This window comes from Protopterus annectens, chromosome 3.part1 (genome assembly GCF_019279795.1).
Source record: "Protopterus annectens isolate FY-2018-M chromosome 3.part1, PAN1.0, whole genome shotgun sequence".
Classification (NCBI taxonomy): domain Eukaryota; kingdom Metazoa; phylum Chordata; order Ceratodontiformes; family Protopteridae; genus Protopterus; species Protopterus annectens.
This window is the reverse complement of record NC_056732.1, coordinates 55,363,988-55,377,740: the sequence shown is the minus strand read 5'-3', so window position 1 is coordinate 55,377,740 and position 13,753 is coordinate 55,363,988. Positions and strand designations below refer to the sequence as shown.

The 13,753-nt window shown below is 39.6% G+C and overlaps 1 protein-coding gene across 1 annotated transcript in view; it reads right to left on the bottom strand.

Annotated features, from left to right (window-relative positions):
• LOC122797630 (neural-cadherin-like) overlaps window positions 1-13,753 on the bottom strand; it is a 796,015-nt gene that overhangs the window by 468,739 nt on the left and 313,523 nt on the right. Inside the window, exons 11-12 of the mRNA XM_044066174.1 lie at window positions 12,577-12,749; window positions 7,090-7,257 (exon numbers count right to left, since the gene is read on the bottom strand). Coding sequence (XP_043922109.1) covers window positions 7,090-7,257; window positions 12,577-12,749 — 341 coding nt within the window. The remainder of the gene's footprint in view (window positions 1-7,089; window positions 7,258-12,576; window positions 12,750-13,753) is intronic.

Below are 13,753 nucleotides of genomic sequence, written 5' to 3'. Positions count from 1 at the left end.
TAAAGTAAGTATTCCACCAGTGGGGTTTGGTTTTGGTGATAGAGCTGGGCTTACTTCTGGTATGTACTGCAGCCTCAATTCAGCCATTTACATGTTTGTACAGTGTTTCTGTAAATAATTCTGCATAGGTGGCTGTGTTCTCAGGCTTTACAGGAGCCGTGAATTTTGACAAACTGTCACTTAATAGGATGTAGTTTGCTTTGAAAAAGTTCCTAACTGTTATGGATTTAGTGGGTTTAGTTGGGTTTTCAGGGTTGACATGCAGGTGTGTGTGTGTGTGTGTGTGTGTGTGTGTGTGTGTGTGTGTGTGTGTGTGTGTGTGTGTGTGTCAACTCGACACCATAAAAACTTCACTGCCAGTCAATCTGCAGACCGGTGATCTGCTGTGGCAACCCCTAACAGGGAAAAGCCGAAAGACAAGCTTACGAAATCAGTCACACTTGGTAAGATTACCCTCCAAGTACATTCCAAAAGAATAGAGCTAACATTGTTATTAAGCTAGTCTTGGTATATTTAAGACCAATAATTTATCATACTCCTTAGCAATTTCAAATCAATAATTTTTAAAATGATGAATCAATAAAATATGGTCCTAACACAACCCCAAAACATTCACGCTTTAAATCGTTTTCTAATACCTGCCTTTAACTATTTGGAGTTTCTGTGGAGCCACAGCCTATACTGGCAAATAATTACAAATGCAAACCCACTCCGAAGAACCAGACGATAAATCATGAATGAATTCTTAAGAAGGAAGAATACAACTACAGCAAAAAGGGAGGTACCATCTGAAATGACAAATAAACCATAAAACAAGAAAACAAAGCAGTGAAGGCATGCAAATAAATAAATGCATTGATTATTGAAGTAAAAAAACAAATACAGAAGCATTTCAAGGAATGCCTCTTTATCGGTCTATAAACATTACAGTAATATCATATCCTCTTAACCCTTTATCTCACAAACCTGCCATCATCACTAAAGACCATCATACCTGCATGTTTAATAAACAGCACTAAATATGTCCACTTACTCCACAGGACCTGAAAATATACCAGTTTGTATAATAAACTACATTAAATATGCCCACTGTCTTCATGGCATCTGATAATATACCATGATGTTTAATAAACACCATTAAATATGCCACAAGAGAGACGCTCCTTAAAATATTTAACCTGAGCCTAGCAACAGGCTGTGTTCTGGAACTATGGTACACAGCAGTGGTGATGCTACTCTGTGAAGGTGGTTCCACTATGGACCCTGGGAATTATATACCCATCTGCCAGACAAATCTCATATTCAATGTCATGGAATATATCACAACTGACCCGATAAAACCTGGCATTAAAAATCTCATCATGCTAGAGCCACAGCACTTCAGCTTTTTAAGGGGCAGATGTCTGAAGTATCTGGTGAATTTCTTTGAAAGTGAGACACAAGCTGTTGACAGGAGTCATGCTGTCCACACAGCATACCTTGATCTAACCAAGGCATTTGCATTATACCTTACATTATACCTAACCTGGACTGAAACACTAAAGGCAGAGGCGTGTCCATATTCATTAAGGATATCCACACCTCTAGGCTAGTTGCTCAGCATAATGCATCCGAGATTGTAACTTGCTGCAGATCCCCCACCATGCCCCAGGATTCCCACTCCTCATTTCTTGATACACTGGAAAATATTAGGGTACAACTCAACATCCTAATAATGGACAATTTCAACTACCTGACCATTAACTTAGAAAACTACTCATATACCAACTCTTTTGCTCAACGTTTTCTGGAATTCATAAATTCCAACGCCTTGGGTCAACTTATCCACACCCCCACCAAGGGCAGCAATATCCTAGACCTGGTCATTACCAACATGGGTGACCGGTGTTCCACACCAGTGGTCTTCTCATTGGTCAGGTCTGACCACAAGCTAATCACCCTAGACATCCACACCCCCCACACCCTCCATTAGGGAATCTACCATAAACAATTTCTCCAAAGCCAACTTCACGCTTCTTAAGACAGAAGTGGCAAACTTCACAACACCCATGCAGATGGACAATAGAGGTACGACTACTGAATCCTACACAAATGCACTTTATAAGCACTTACATGAGTGCATGGATCGTGCTATCCCTAACAGAACCAAGATGCTATCCTCCAGAAAAAAGGAAGCCAATCTGGTGGTCCCCTGCCATAAACAAACTCTACAACAGAAGAAAGAAACTGTTGCAAAAAAAGAGTAAAATCCCATGATTGGAAGAACTCCCTGGTCAGCCTCAGTAAGAAGCTGAGATCTCTCATAAAATCCTCCAAAGCTAGTTACAAAAACAAAATTGCCACTGATCTTAAAGACAACCACAAAGCATTCTATAGCTATGTCAAGAATCTCAATGACAACACTCAGATCTGCTCTGAGTTACAGCACAATGGCACTAAATATACAGAACCGACTGATATTGCCAACATCCTGGCAGACAGGTTCAGTGCTAACTTTACTCGCCTCTCACCCCCTAAAGGGCCCATCTCCATACCGGAAGAAGGCAAAGTTCCTGTAATCACGGCTGCACAGGTAAAAACCACACTCTCCAAAGCTAAGAACACAGCATCCATGGGACCTGACAACATCCCAGGCTGCATTCTACATGAACTACAGATTGAACTGGCACTCTACCTAAGCACCATGTTTAATCATAGCCTCATCTCAGGCTTTGTGCCCACTGAATGGTGCACAGTGATGGTTATCACACTCCACAAAGGGAGAGCCACCACAGACCCCAGGAACTACCGCCCCATTAGCCTAATGAGCCTGGTCTGCAAGGCCATGGATCGTATCATCATGGAGCTTATAAACAAAGACATTGGTAATCTCCAAACTCAGGACCCCACCCAGTTCAGGTTTGTGAAAGGCAGCTCATGTCTCCTAAACCTGATAGACTTCTTTGAAGCTGTCACCAAAGCCGTAGATGAGGGTAAGGTGGTTCACACAGCCTATCTAGATCTCACCAAGGCTTTTGACACCATCCCCCACTCTGGAATTATAGATAAACTCACTAAACTAGGTATAAATCCCTATGTCACAAGATGGGTTGCCAACTGGCTCACTGACAGAACCCACACTGTGAAAGCAGCAGACACCAAATCAGACTTCAGACCAGTGACAAGTGGAGTACCGCAGGGATCATTCCTGGGTCCTCTCCTGTTTGGTATCTACTTTTCTGAAGTACAGGCTAACATAGAAGGTCTTTGGCTAATGAAGTTCGCAGATGACTGCAAACTAGGAGCCATAACCGAAACTCCTAATGATGTGGACATCCTACAAAAGGGCCTCACTGAGACAGATGCCTGGTATCAAAGCCATGGCCTCAAGCTCAATGCCAAAACGTGCATTGTCATCCCCTTAGGCAAAAACTCTGTACCCATGAGTTACCACATAAGTGGTAGTCTACTTAACACCGAAAGTGTGATAAGAGACCTTGGGACACAGGTGGACAGTAGTCTCTCCTTTGATAATCACATCGCCACAATAGTCAGGAACTCCTTCTACGTGGCACACCTTATCACAAAAGGTTTCTCATCCAGGAAAAAAGAGGTCATTGTTCCCCTCTACTCATCACTCATTATGCCCATCATAGAGTACAGCACCCCTTTTGGTATGTACCTCACAAGACATCTACAATAACTGGAAAAGCCGCAGAAATACCTCACAAAGAGGATTACTGGCATCAAACAGATGCCCTACACAGGCCGTCTCAAAAAACTCCAGCTTTCCTCCATCGCATATCGCCTACTCAGAGGAGATCTCTGCCTAACATACAAAGCTATGTCAAACCCAGAGCTGTTGGACATGCTCCACTTAAAGAAATCCCAATCCCTCTGACCTACATGCTCTAGGGACCTAAACCTTGTCACCACAATAAACAGGACCTGCTGGAGGGGTAGATTCCTGTCCCAGAGACTTCCCATACTCTGGAACAAACTACCTATCTATATCAAACAAAGCTCCTCATTAGCACGCAAGAAAAATCTTGATGATTGGATGGGAAATAGGAAATTCACCCCGGGAATCACCTCTGTGGCTCTGCTCAACAGGGGCACAGGTAAATAATTTTCTTGGGTGGGGAAAGCCAGGGTACCTTTTTGGCTAGGCTTATATAGGCCCTAGGGCCAATAGCCTAGTACCTACCTATGAACCTATGAACAAGCCTAGTAACTAATCTCTACATGATAAGATGGATAACAAACTGGCTAAAGGACAGAATCCACATGGTTCCAGTGTCAGCATCACAGAGTATGAATGAAACTAGTGTTATGCCTCAGAGCTGAGTGCTGGGACCTCTGTTGTTTGCTATTTCCTTTTCCAATCTCCATTCATTGCCCAATCCCCTTTTGATACCAAAGCTCTTTAGCAAGAACTTACACTAATAAATACCTGGTATACTGAACATGGGCTTAAACTACATGTTAAAAAATGAAACATCAACAGTTTTGGTAGACAGCCTCTCCCCTCCCAGCATACAGCACAGATAATACCCCACTTCAGAAAATGACAATGGGACCTTGCAACTTGGGGTGTATTTCATTTTTAGGGGAGCTGTTTACTATTTCGTTTTTTTAGGGGAGCTGTTTGCTATTTCATTTTTTAGGGGAGCTGTTTACTATTTCATTTTTAGGGGAGCTGTTTACTATTTCATTTTTTAGGGGAGGTGTTTACTATTTCCTGTCTTTTGATCACCAAATAACAGTGGCAAGGAAATTCTTCTATTTTGCACAGATGTACCTCAGCAGACATATTAAACAACTAGAAAGAACCCAGACATTCCTAACTACGAAGATCACACTGGCTTAAAAGAAAATACTGGAAGCACTGTCCATGACCTCAGCAATACAGAGACTGCTCCAAAGAGATCTGCGTCTTGCCTTTCACACCAATAGGGACCTAGTGGTCTTGGATCTCTTGCACGTACTCAAATAAAACAGCCCCACTTACAACAGAACGAGAGATATGAATGGTCATCAGATGATTAATAAGATGCAGTGGACAGTAATGACCTAAAGTGTCTCCAGCCTCTGGAATGACCCAGAGTGTCTCCAGCCTCTGGAATGACCCAGTGTGTCTCCAGCCTCTGGAATAAACTCCCCACAGATCAAGCACTGTGACACAGCATCTTCCTTCAGACAATACCTGGATGATAGGGTGGGTATTTACAAATTCAGCCCAAGTTTAACTGGCTCAACCCTGTTTGAGAGGGGAGGTACAGTCTAAGGGTGTCTATTGAGAATGTAATGGTCGCAAGTATCATTTGCCTTGAATTTTTGTATGATTTTGTGATTCTGAGACAATAAAGCACCTTGGAAGTTAAGTATTTTTTAGCTACCTGTTTTAAAATTAATTAGACAAATAAGACTGGCAAATCAGAAGCATTAAGACTGACCTTTATCCAAAGGTCTAGGTTCCCCGGCTATTGCTTCAGTAAGTAAATTAATTATGTACAGTAAACACTGTGATAGAAGCATAATCCAAAAGTCAACACTGTCCAAGAGGTAAAAGGGGGAAATGAACCTCTTTAAAGTTAAATACCTGCTGGTTCAAAGGTTTAAAGCAGTGTGCAGTTGTTCCTCTAGTACAAGGTTCGATTCCTTCACTTATCATTTGCATACTGTATGACCTTGAGCAAGTAATTTAACCAGACATTGCTCCTGGGTCACCCCTGAAAAGGGACTGTGAATCCAGTGTGCTTAGTTGTAAACAAATAGATTTTTTATACATGCCAAGCAAAAAATCATTATGTTATTAACTTCATCATCACTAGTTGACTGGGGAAGTCCATCTGGTTGTAGAACTCCTTTTCAGTGGAGACCCAGGAAAAAACCTCCATTGGTTCAATACAATACAAAACATAATGTAAATTATCACAGGAAAACTAAACATTAGTATCATCTTTGATGCTGTAGTATTGGAAAATGATAGACAGTAGCATACCAAACTGGTTCACATTACACAAAAGTATATTAAATTAAAGAATACATTCACAGTGTTATAATCAGACAGGTACAGAACAGTTACACAGATGCAAAACAGTCACACAGGTAAAATACAGTCATGTAGATACAAAACAGTCACTGGAGTGTGGCCGCGGTGGTGCAGCGGTTAGTGTTGCCACCTCACAGCAACAGGTTCTCTGGTTCGATCTTCAGCTGGGGTGCCTTCTCTGTGGAGTCTGCATGTCCTCCCTGTGGTTGTGTGGGTTTCCTCCGAGTGCTCCAGTTTCCTCCCACATCCCAAAGAAATGCTGTAGGTGGATTGGGTACTCTAAATTGACCCTAGGCGTGAGTGTGGTGGCTTCTGTGGAAGGTTGAGTACCGGGCTGGCAACTCGACACCGTAAAACTTCACTGCCAATCATGAGTGGACAGGTGATCCGCTGTGGGACCCCTAACCAAGAAAAAGCCGAAGAAGAAGATACAATGCAGTCGCTCATGTGCAATACAGTCACGCAGGTACAATACAGTCACACAGGTACAATACAGTCATACAGTCATGTAGGTGCAATACAGTCATGCAGGTGCAATACAGTTGCTCATGTGCAATACAGTCACACAGGTGCAATACAGTCACTCAGGTACAATCAGAATATCATGTTGAAACAGTATATTTATAGTGGAACAGCTGTAAATAGGGATATGCAGGAGTAAACATATAAATAGCAGAGTTAAGGCAAGTTATTCAGGTTACATTATGGTAATGCACACTTTAAAACAAAGAGCAATAAGTTAGAGGTTAGAGATAACGATGTTAATTATGGGCAGTAGAGTCAAGAAGTGTTAGTCTACGACTGGAGATAGTCATAGTTACAAGAGACTTAAATCATATACACATTATTTACAACTGAGTTTTCAGTGTTTGTTAGCAAGGTCCAAATGTTTTGGGAGGTAAAAGATAGATGTGAAAATGTTAGTAATGGACACGGTTGTTTGTATTAGTGGAACAAAGGCATACTTATAACTCTGCTGGGCGCTAGTATTCTGCTCAAGTTAATGTAGCTCAAACAAAGGCGTTACAATAGTTGTACAGAAATACCACACTTACCACAACCTTGGAGTCTCGAATGGTATTCTCTGCAATGATCACATAATACTCTGCTTTGTCCCACTGGGGTGGCTGGTTGTAAACGTTTGTGATGGTTACAGTTAGCTCCACTGAGCTGCTGCGATTGCCCCCATCAGTTGCAATGATATTTTGGCCAATACGAGAAGTCTGCAAAATAAATTGAAAAAACAGATGCATTACCAGCCTAAACGTTCATTTTGTGGATGTAATATTTCAACATTTTCAGGAGAGAAAATTAAGTCAGTGCAGACTGTCAGTGCTTAAAGTGGTATGTAGCTTCCTTACGATGAACTGCAAAGTAGATCTAAATAAATTAAAGAATTGTCTGAGAATGAGTAAAACATTTCAGCTTTATCACCCTTAAACAGAAAGCTATAATTTACCAAGTTTTGGGACTCATTTTGTGAAAAGGAATGCAAATATAACCAATCCGTTAGACTTTCAATTAACAAAGACAGTTGAAAAAGAAGGAAGAAAATGCTGTTTTCCCTCTCTATGGGATGATTCGTGGTCATTCACTGAAGGACATTTCAGAGATCGACAATTCAGCTATTACATATAGCTGAAGGCCACTATCAGCACATCACAGAATAAGTTTTTTTTTGTAGCACCCACATGTGGGAGGAAATACACCATCCCTCATACACACCACCCCACACACACACACACACACACACACACACACACACACACACACACACACACACACACACACACACACACACACACACACACACACACACACACACACACACACACACACACACACACACACACACACACACACACACACACACACACACACACACACACGTACAACAGAAGGGAAAAAATCAAAGTGAATGATCACTAAAAGTGTTTTTTTTAAGCTGCATATAATCACATAATTATCCAACAGATAAATTACCTTTGTATACTCATGTGACTCCCAACCATACTGAACTATATGCTAATCTCATCATCACACAAAGAACTCCCTTAACTCATTCCACATTCATGGTACATTTAATGATATTGTTTTACTCCCTGAAATTGTATGCTTTTAAAGTTGGGATTCCTTTTCCTTTTACATTAAGCCACACATTAAGATTTACATACAGTAAATAATGTGATTTTTTACAACATATATCATTTTCAATAGTTTGCGGAGGTGCACTATATTGAATATACATTCTGGGAGGTCGGCCAGATCATTAACTGATGCTTTAAAACAGAACAAGCAGCTAGGAGGTTAACATCTTGTTAAAATACTGGGATATTATCTGGAATATGCAACTTGGACATAATGCTGAGGTATCACACTGGTTACTTTTACTCAGCAGTGTAGTTTTTGTTAAGCTGAAACTGTGCCTCTGTATTATTCACTTTGTACTGCCACAACAAATATGACTGCATAAAAATAAACAAATAATTACAGAAAACAAATTTAAAAAAGACAGGCAACTCTCTCTACAGTCTCATGCAAAAACAAAAAGTTCAAACTAGATTTTGAAGAATGACCTGTCACTACAGGATAATGGAGCGGAATAAAGGCTATTTCTGGATGGTACACTTCAAACAGAAACAAGACCTGCTTAGATCTTAGGTTTTAGATCTGGTCTCAGAGTCCTTTGCCTTTTATCTACGTTGCTCCTGTGTGAGATATTTAGATTAACTCTCCAATCAGTCCTTACACTGACCACTTGTATTGCTATTATTATCATGTTGTGGTCCTATGCTACAAATACATCCGCAGTGGCCCTGATTTTGTCATCTAATGACCTCAGTCACATCTAGAAAATTTGTGCTTCTAAATTACTGAACCCAGTAGCTTTCTAAATTACAAATGCTAAGAGCTACCCTAAGCAGTGAGACAAAAGGAAAAGAACCACGGATGGATGTGGCTTTAAATGCTTTTAAGCCCTGTCTCAGAAATGCAATCTGTGAATCACAGGCAACATGGCCCCTCTGCTGTATGGAGAGTCAAAATGTGTAGTAAAATCGCTAGAATGAACTAATTAAGGATGTGCAAAAGTGCTGCATCTACTATAGTGGTCAACTTAGATGAAGAAATGCCTCTTCCACTGGCTTAGACCATGAAATCAATGTACCATCAAGATGATGAAAGATAATTGTGCCTTTTGAATCATGCATGAAATGTTTACCTCCGTCTTCTATACTGTATACCTTGGACAGCTGGTAGATATGTAAACATCTAATGTAGGGATCAAAGTTGAAGTAATTTACATAAAAGACAAAGGACCCCTGCGTTACACTTATGAGTAATAACAGTTGTCTTCTGATCTAATGATAGAAAATAGGTAAGACAGATAAGAGGTGAGGAGGCATATTTTAATGAAGAAGAGGCATACTTTAATGAACAGTGCAAAGAACTGGAAGAAGATATCCGAATGAGAAAGACAAGATCATTTCTAGAAGACTCACTTTTAAGGTGAATCTTTAATGTACAAATGTACATGACAGAAAACAAAGATGGGGCACCTCGCAGAATCAAACCAGTATTCAAAAGTCATAGTAAGAGGTTACAGAACAGCTATACAAGAAAGGCCCCCATATGACTGATGCACATGATGGTATCTTCTCAGACTTCCTGGAGAATGAAGTTTAGTAGGTCCTAGAAAACCTAGCTTATTATAACAAGGTTGCAGGAAATGATGGAATTCCAGCTAAATTGTTTTACAAGTCTTGCAAAATGATGCTGTTACAGTGTCAGTGGTAATTTTTCTAATGAATTTAGAAAACACAAGCGGTCATTGCACTAACAAAAATTAAGGTAATACTAGTGCTCATATTATCACAGAATTGCATTTTTTTCACAAGCTATCTGGAAAAATGCTTGCAATCTTGCAAGTTAGAGCTCAAGAATATATAGACAGTGGATGCCAGATGTACACGCTGGTTTTAAAAGAGGAGGAGACACCAGATATCAAAGTGACACATCCAGTGGACAGTAAAGAAAACAACATAGCTCCAAAAAAATATTTACTTCTACTTTACTGACCATAATAAAGCTTTTGACTGAGTAGACCACAAAAAATGTGGCTCATCCGTACAGAGATAGGGATACTGGGTCACCTCACTTGACTCCTTAGGAGTTTATATATATAGTGAGAACATATTATGAAGTAATGCCTGGTTCAAGGAAAGAGCAACAAAGGTATGTGCTAAATATACCGATTTCAATGCTGGTTTAGATAGATCAGATAATGAAATCAAACCTGCTGGGAGAAAGAACTTCAACTTTAGAAATGCAGGAGACAGAACACCAATGGCTGCAAGCAAAAACAGTTGAAGAACCTGTTGATGAGGTGGAAACAGAAAATGTGAAACAGCTTTGATTTAGGTACAGTGCTGTGATTTTTGTCCTCAGGTTTAGCTGTGCTCCTTCTAGATTTGAGTTTCTTCATAAAGGCAAATCTATTTAAGGGTATATGCATCATTAAATAAGTGAAACAGGCCAATGCAACGATTGTTTTATTATTAGTTATAAGGGCTGTGATATCGCAAGACCTTCTAATATGAAAATAAGAAAGGGATCCTCTTTCCAGCCTTCTACTTTGATTTTTAAAGGGCACTGCTATTATTTTTAATGTTCAGAAATATGGCAAATGCAGCCAATCAATCAATCAATCAATAAATGAATAAGATGATGTAATTTAGCCCTAACAACTCTGGAGATAGATGGGGAAGAGGTGGAGACAGAATTTATTTTCCTGTACTCTCAAAGATAGTGTAACCTGACTGTCAAGAGGTCTGAAAGAATGTGTTTAACAAATTAAAATGTAACTACAGTAAACTCTCAGTTAACCAGAACTCAAGCAACCAGAACTCTAAAGCAAACAGGAAAAAAAAATCGAAGAAATACAGTACTATCTTCAAGTGTTCCCCCCTCATCCCCGGCAGAAACATACCTTATCTTTTTAGAGTTTTAGAGTCTTAAAAGGGAAGACAGGAATAAATTCCCTCTCTCCCCAACCTGAGAAGAAGTCAAACCAAACAAATAGTATAGGGTACAGTATCAGTCAGGCCTGTTTTTAACAGTAACTCTCAAGCAACCAGAAACTGCAGTTATCTGGCATCTACCAATCCCATGGGTGCCGGTTAACCGAGAGTTTACTGTATGTCAATAATATTCCACTTTACATAATACAGCACTGCAGATCAGAACAACAGCTGTCATTTCAGATCAGACTAAAGATGTAACAAGGGTAACCCAGCCCAAGTATGTGCTATGTCTCTGAGGAAGGTTAATATTAGACTGCCGCTACATCTGTGGGAGTAAGGAAAACAGTAAATACAAACTGAGTAGATGGGAAATTAGATTAATCTTCCAGCAATGTGGAGCAGCACTTAATTATATACATATGTAATGAAGCTCAAGTGTCTGGATGTCCTTGGTGTAACGCGCAGATGTCCATGGTGACAGTATGTAGTTTTAGAAAGTACTATATTTCCAGAAAATGACTTCTCATTTTTGCTACAAGGGTGAACTACAAGGGCTAAAAGAACAGGTTCAAACACAAAGAAAGACAAGCATGTGACATTTTAACACTAGTGATAAAACGAGCAAAAACAGATTAACTGCAGGTAGCATAATAAAACGTACAAAAACAAATGTCACCTTAATGGAAAATGCTGCAGTGGATGCCTGTAATTGTGCCTCTGAATTTCACATCAACGCTCTTTAAATTTGTGATTTTAGGATAAATGAGGATTACAAATAGCGGAATATATTGCAGATACAGTCTTTACTTTAGAAAATTCACATAATACAGATTTTCTTAATCTGCCAACCTGATTAGCGAATAATACGAAAATTTAACAAGTGTCCCTGACTTCAGTCCTTTGTTCTTTTATTTATTCACTTTGTCGCTGATTCCTGAGGTAGGGCGTTGGTAGCTATACTGCAGCTGTACCCAGGAAAGAACAGAAATACACATCATGGTCACATGGGGTTAGGCTTAAAATAACACCAAATCTGGGAAATGACTTACTATTCAAAACATCACAGCGTAAGTACAGGCTAACAACGCAGTCATTGGTTTATCAATTATCTAGTCCCCACGAGTGATCTTGAAGTTAACACACAGTGGTTAAATGTACCAAACTGCAAACCTCAGGTATGAATTTTACTGTCCCAGATTCTACTGTATAGATCATGGTATTAACAACAGTTACAAATATTTAATTTGTTTCCCCACAAAACCAGAAAAACTTATTGTGCCTTTCTTTAAGTGTTGTTTTATAGGTTCATACGTTATAGATAAGTACAAGGCTAATTGCCCTTGTGGGCCATTTTGAGCCTAGCCAATTACCCCATGTGAGAATCAAACCCTACACCTTGTGTTTGTAAGGTAACTACTTTAACCATTATGCCAACTCCCAACCCCCATTTTATTTACTAAATAGCTATCAACGAAACTTACAACTTCAAATAGCCAACAATCAGGTGACCATTGTAGTTACCTGGGAGATAGGGTGATTCACATATATCCAGCCAGTGCTTGGATGGATCTGAAGGTAGGCTGGTTGCTGACTTGATAAGGAATATGTAACAATTGCATTTGTCCCTTGGTCATCATCGTGAGCCGCAGCTCTCAAAAAACTTGTTCCAACTGCTGTGTCTTCTCGTAAAAAATCTGAGGATATCAAACCAAAAAACACATCATTGCAAACCTGTGACTGCACACAGTAATACGCATCCATTGCTGTCAACAATATTACAGGAATCAATGGTGTTTTAATGCCCTGAAATTAAAAGAATTTATGACTTAAAACTCTTCTAAGGGATTGCTTTCAATGCACTAAAATGAGTTTAAATACAGAATGTGTCTCCTACACATAAAACACTTTTTGGATAGCACAAAATCATCTAAAGGCACTTCTGCCCACTGCTAGCAATATAGGAACAGTGCATTTTCCCTGCTTCACATTACTGAATGTCTACCAAGCTCTTAGCAACAGAGAAAAAAAGAAGTGTCTGCATTATTTCAGGTTCTGAGCCAGCTTTTCTAAGAAGCTTTTCACTCCTACAGTAACGTCTGCTATTTGTGTACTTCAACTAATACAATAAACTTGCTGCATATGTATTAATAAGGTGCTAGTTTTGTATGAGTTTTAACACGTTTAAATAAACTGTCATAAGTGATACAAACAGGAATAACAGAATTCACTATGTATGCTATGTGTTTGTTTTTAATGACCCATGTATCTTAATTACTATATATCGACGTATAGACAAATAAACTTTGATTTTTATGAGGAAGTTTTTCATTGGCCCAACCCAACCAGTAACCGCTGTCCATTCATTGCTGTTGTCTGTATAGTCCAAAGCCCTTCAGTTACCAAAATTGATAAAATTAATTTGTACATGTGGGCCTGAATACAGCTCTCTGCAAAATCTGCTTTAGTACCTTACAAAGTAGTTACATGGATCATTACCACCAGAAACAACCTCCTTTGACTTCGTCCTCACTCTAAACTAGCTTGAAACCATTATTGTCACTGTCAGACAGGACAATTTTCTGCTGCCTTTGCAGTAGCATATTGCTTGCTTTTGTCATCTTATATTAATAAAAAAGAGAAAAGTACACTGGGGTAAGTCTATCCACATCACTTCTTAAGTTTCTTGCTGCATCCTGCT